Raw genomic sequence first — 2965 nt, 5'->3', positions numbered from 1 at the left:
TTCCAAACAAGATGCAAAAAGTGGATCTTCGATGATGCCTATGGTGGACATATGTCGTCCACATGGATTGTGCCCCGTAATAACTCCTATCAGGGTTCTCTGCCTGATGAGGAATTTTGTTATCAGCCTATGAGGCCTGTAAGACCCTACAAAGTGCATCATTCATCAATCTTATTCAGGATTCTCTGTGTTCTTACACAAACCTGCCTGAGAGATTTTGTTGATGGCAGTAAACAAACATTATCCGCGTGGATGAGAACGAAGTAGTACCAAGCCCTACAAGAGAAGTGAGAGCACCCCGCTCTCACGGCATTCTCTTCCAACCTCAGCCATGGTATAAAGGCTAACTTCATCCGCTACAGTCAGGAATCTTCTAGATAACAAGAAGTGAATTCGCCTTATGATTGTTTCGTCCACTCCCAAAGTAAGCGTTGTCAAACGCCCCTCAACATCAGCAAAAATTATTCCTATTGTGTACTCACCTGCTTCCTGCCTTACGTCGATCTTTGTTACAAAGTCATGTGGAGCTAGGACTTTCCACTTGGGTATGCAGGTTGGTGAATATTAAGGGGGCTTTTCACCATCATTTCCCTATTTGGAACAAAACAAAATTAGCCAGCTATTTTGCTACCTAGCTCTGAGTCTGGTCGATCGAACACAATTCAACAGGTCACCTAAGGTATCTTTGAAAATGTTTAGCAAAATTAAAAGGCAGTATCTTTAGCACAACCAAAACTACGAACCTTAGAAACAAACGATGTCCAGTTGAGAAAAGCTCAGCCAATATGAACACTCACTCACACACACTCACTATATTCATTGCCCGATTCGCACACTCAATTAGGCGGTTTGAATGTCAGTGAGGTACCACAAATGGTATTGATAACCTTCGATGACGCTATCAGCATATTAAATATCGATTTTTACGAGGAGCTTTTCAACAACCAATCGCGCTTCAATCCTAATGGTTGCTTGTTACGCGGCACTTTCTATGTCTCGCACGAGTGGACCAATTATGGTATAGTGCAGGATCTCTATGCGGATGGACATGAGATGGCTTCGCATTCAGTCTCGTAAGTTGGGCGTTGTAGAGCTTTTTATTGATATTGCGCGCGCTTTATGTGTGGATTTCGTGTGTTGTACCGAGAAAAATTAGCGGAGGTTATATTGTATACTTAAGTATTTACATACCTACGCGTATGTACATATGTATATGTGCATGTATGCGTTCATATGTGGCCCAGCATGTGGTGACCCTCCTTCCTGTTAATTTTTTTTTTTTTCTTATAATAAATTCGCTTCCCCCAAACGTCAAGCTGATATTCATCAATTTTTTTAATAAATATTCTTGGTTGAAATGTTTCATTTCTACGCTATCATTTTCCGCCGCGAATTTTAACGCATATTTTAAAAAAAATTTTTTTTTTAGTTTTAATTTTCTATGGCGTTTACTCTCGATCCATATGTTCATGTTTATTTGTTGTTATTTTTAATTTGTTTGTTTACTTATTTTCCATTTTAATTTTATTTATTTACATGCCCATAATTTGTATTTTTATTTTACAAATCATGCATCTCTTATGGTGTCATACATACTACTATAAACCACATCTGTATGCATCTAAATGTGTTATGGACCCCCTGTCCCCGCTGTCAAATACCATCCAATCATCATCTCATAAATACCTCCTATCGAAAACTTGATGCGCGTGCGCTCCTACAGGCGATTTACCAGTTGAGACTGTACCTCAAATTGTGCTAATCACATTCGACGACTCTGTTAATGATCTGAATAAGCAACTTTATATCGATCTATTCGAAAAGGGGCGTGTCAATCCGAATGGTTGTCCTATAACGGCAACTTTCTACGTATCACACGAGTGGACTGACTACAGTCAAGTGCAAAATTTGTACGCCGATGGGCATGAGATGGCCTCACATACTGTATCGTAAGTAAAAATTTTAAAAAAAATAAATACAATTTATGATGAAGCACTTAAGTAGCCAACACTGACACGCACACACGTATACTTATCTAAAATCAAAAGAAAAATACATTACGGCTCGTTACGGCAAGGAAGCACTGAGCTGGCACTGAAAATACCGAGCACACTTCTCTACAAAGCAAATAAACTTTTAATATCCAGTAAAGGAAAAATGAACTTAAAAACTACACACTTTGCAACGTTTAAAAGGAGCACAATTATTTTTAGTGGATTTCAAAATAACACCTAATTCATTAAATAAATCGAATATACATACATAAGATAATAACCCAGCACCATATTTCTTTGCTTTTAGGAAACTCGGCAATCGTAGCATCTAGGGATCTAACCTATTTGTAGTTAATTGAAGAAAAAATCACTACGAAAATAAAAACCCTTATTAAACGCTTAGAAACTAATATGGCCCGTAATCATTAACGATTAAAATTTTGTTTTATAGTAATCACCATTTTAACTCTTTCATAGCCAACTTAAAATGCATTTTACGGCAAAAATAGAATTTTAACTTTAAAATGAGGAGAGCGTGATTTTAAAATGGTAAAATAAGGTTCTGGGTTTTATTTTGATGTTAAAGTAGTAAACCCAGGTTCGGTCTCCACTCCAAGCGATTCCAAATAATATTTTTTAATTTTATTATAATTTTTTAATATTTCATTTTATTTATTTTATTAAATTTTATGTTATTATCTTTTATTGTTTATGGTATTTCACAAAATTATTTCAAATTCATCAAATTTTTTGGAGTCTAATTATAATTAAAAAGGTCACAAAAACTATAACTACACAAAAAAATTAAAATGGTATTTAAAAGAACAAATTAAAGATGTAAACAAAAATATTTCCTGCCAGTGGGATTCGAACCTACGGCTTCCCGGCTTGCTAAATCCGCAATCTTTCAGCGGACACAGGGTGAACTTATTAAAGTACTCATATTTCTATATATTGCCCAATAAATTTTT

At 35.8% G+C, this 2965-nt stretch overlaps 1 protein-coding gene across 1 annotated transcript in view; it reads left to right on the top strand.

Annotated features, from left to right (window-relative positions):
- The window catches only part of LOC118741841 (mucin-2-like), a 28898-nt gene that overhangs the window by 22342 nt on the left and 3591 nt on the right, over positions 1–2965 (top strand). The window contains exons 6-7 of the mRNA XM_036473813.1: positions 845–1073; positions 1704–1949. Of these exons, the coding sequence (XP_036329706.1) occupies positions 845–1073; positions 1704–1949 (475 nt within the window). The remainder of the gene's footprint in view (positions 1–844; positions 1074–1703; positions 1950–2965) is intronic.

Source organism: Rhagoletis pomonella, unplaced genomic scaffold, assembly GCF_013731165.1.
Source record: "Rhagoletis pomonella isolate Grant_MI unplaced genomic scaffold, Rhpom_1.0 Rhpom_scaffold_00006, whole genome shotgun sequence".
Lineage (NCBI taxonomy): Eukaryota > Metazoa > Arthropoda > Insecta > Diptera > Tephritidae > Rhagoletis > Rhagoletis pomonella.
This window is presented reverse-complemented; position numbering and strand designations above follow the sequence as displayed.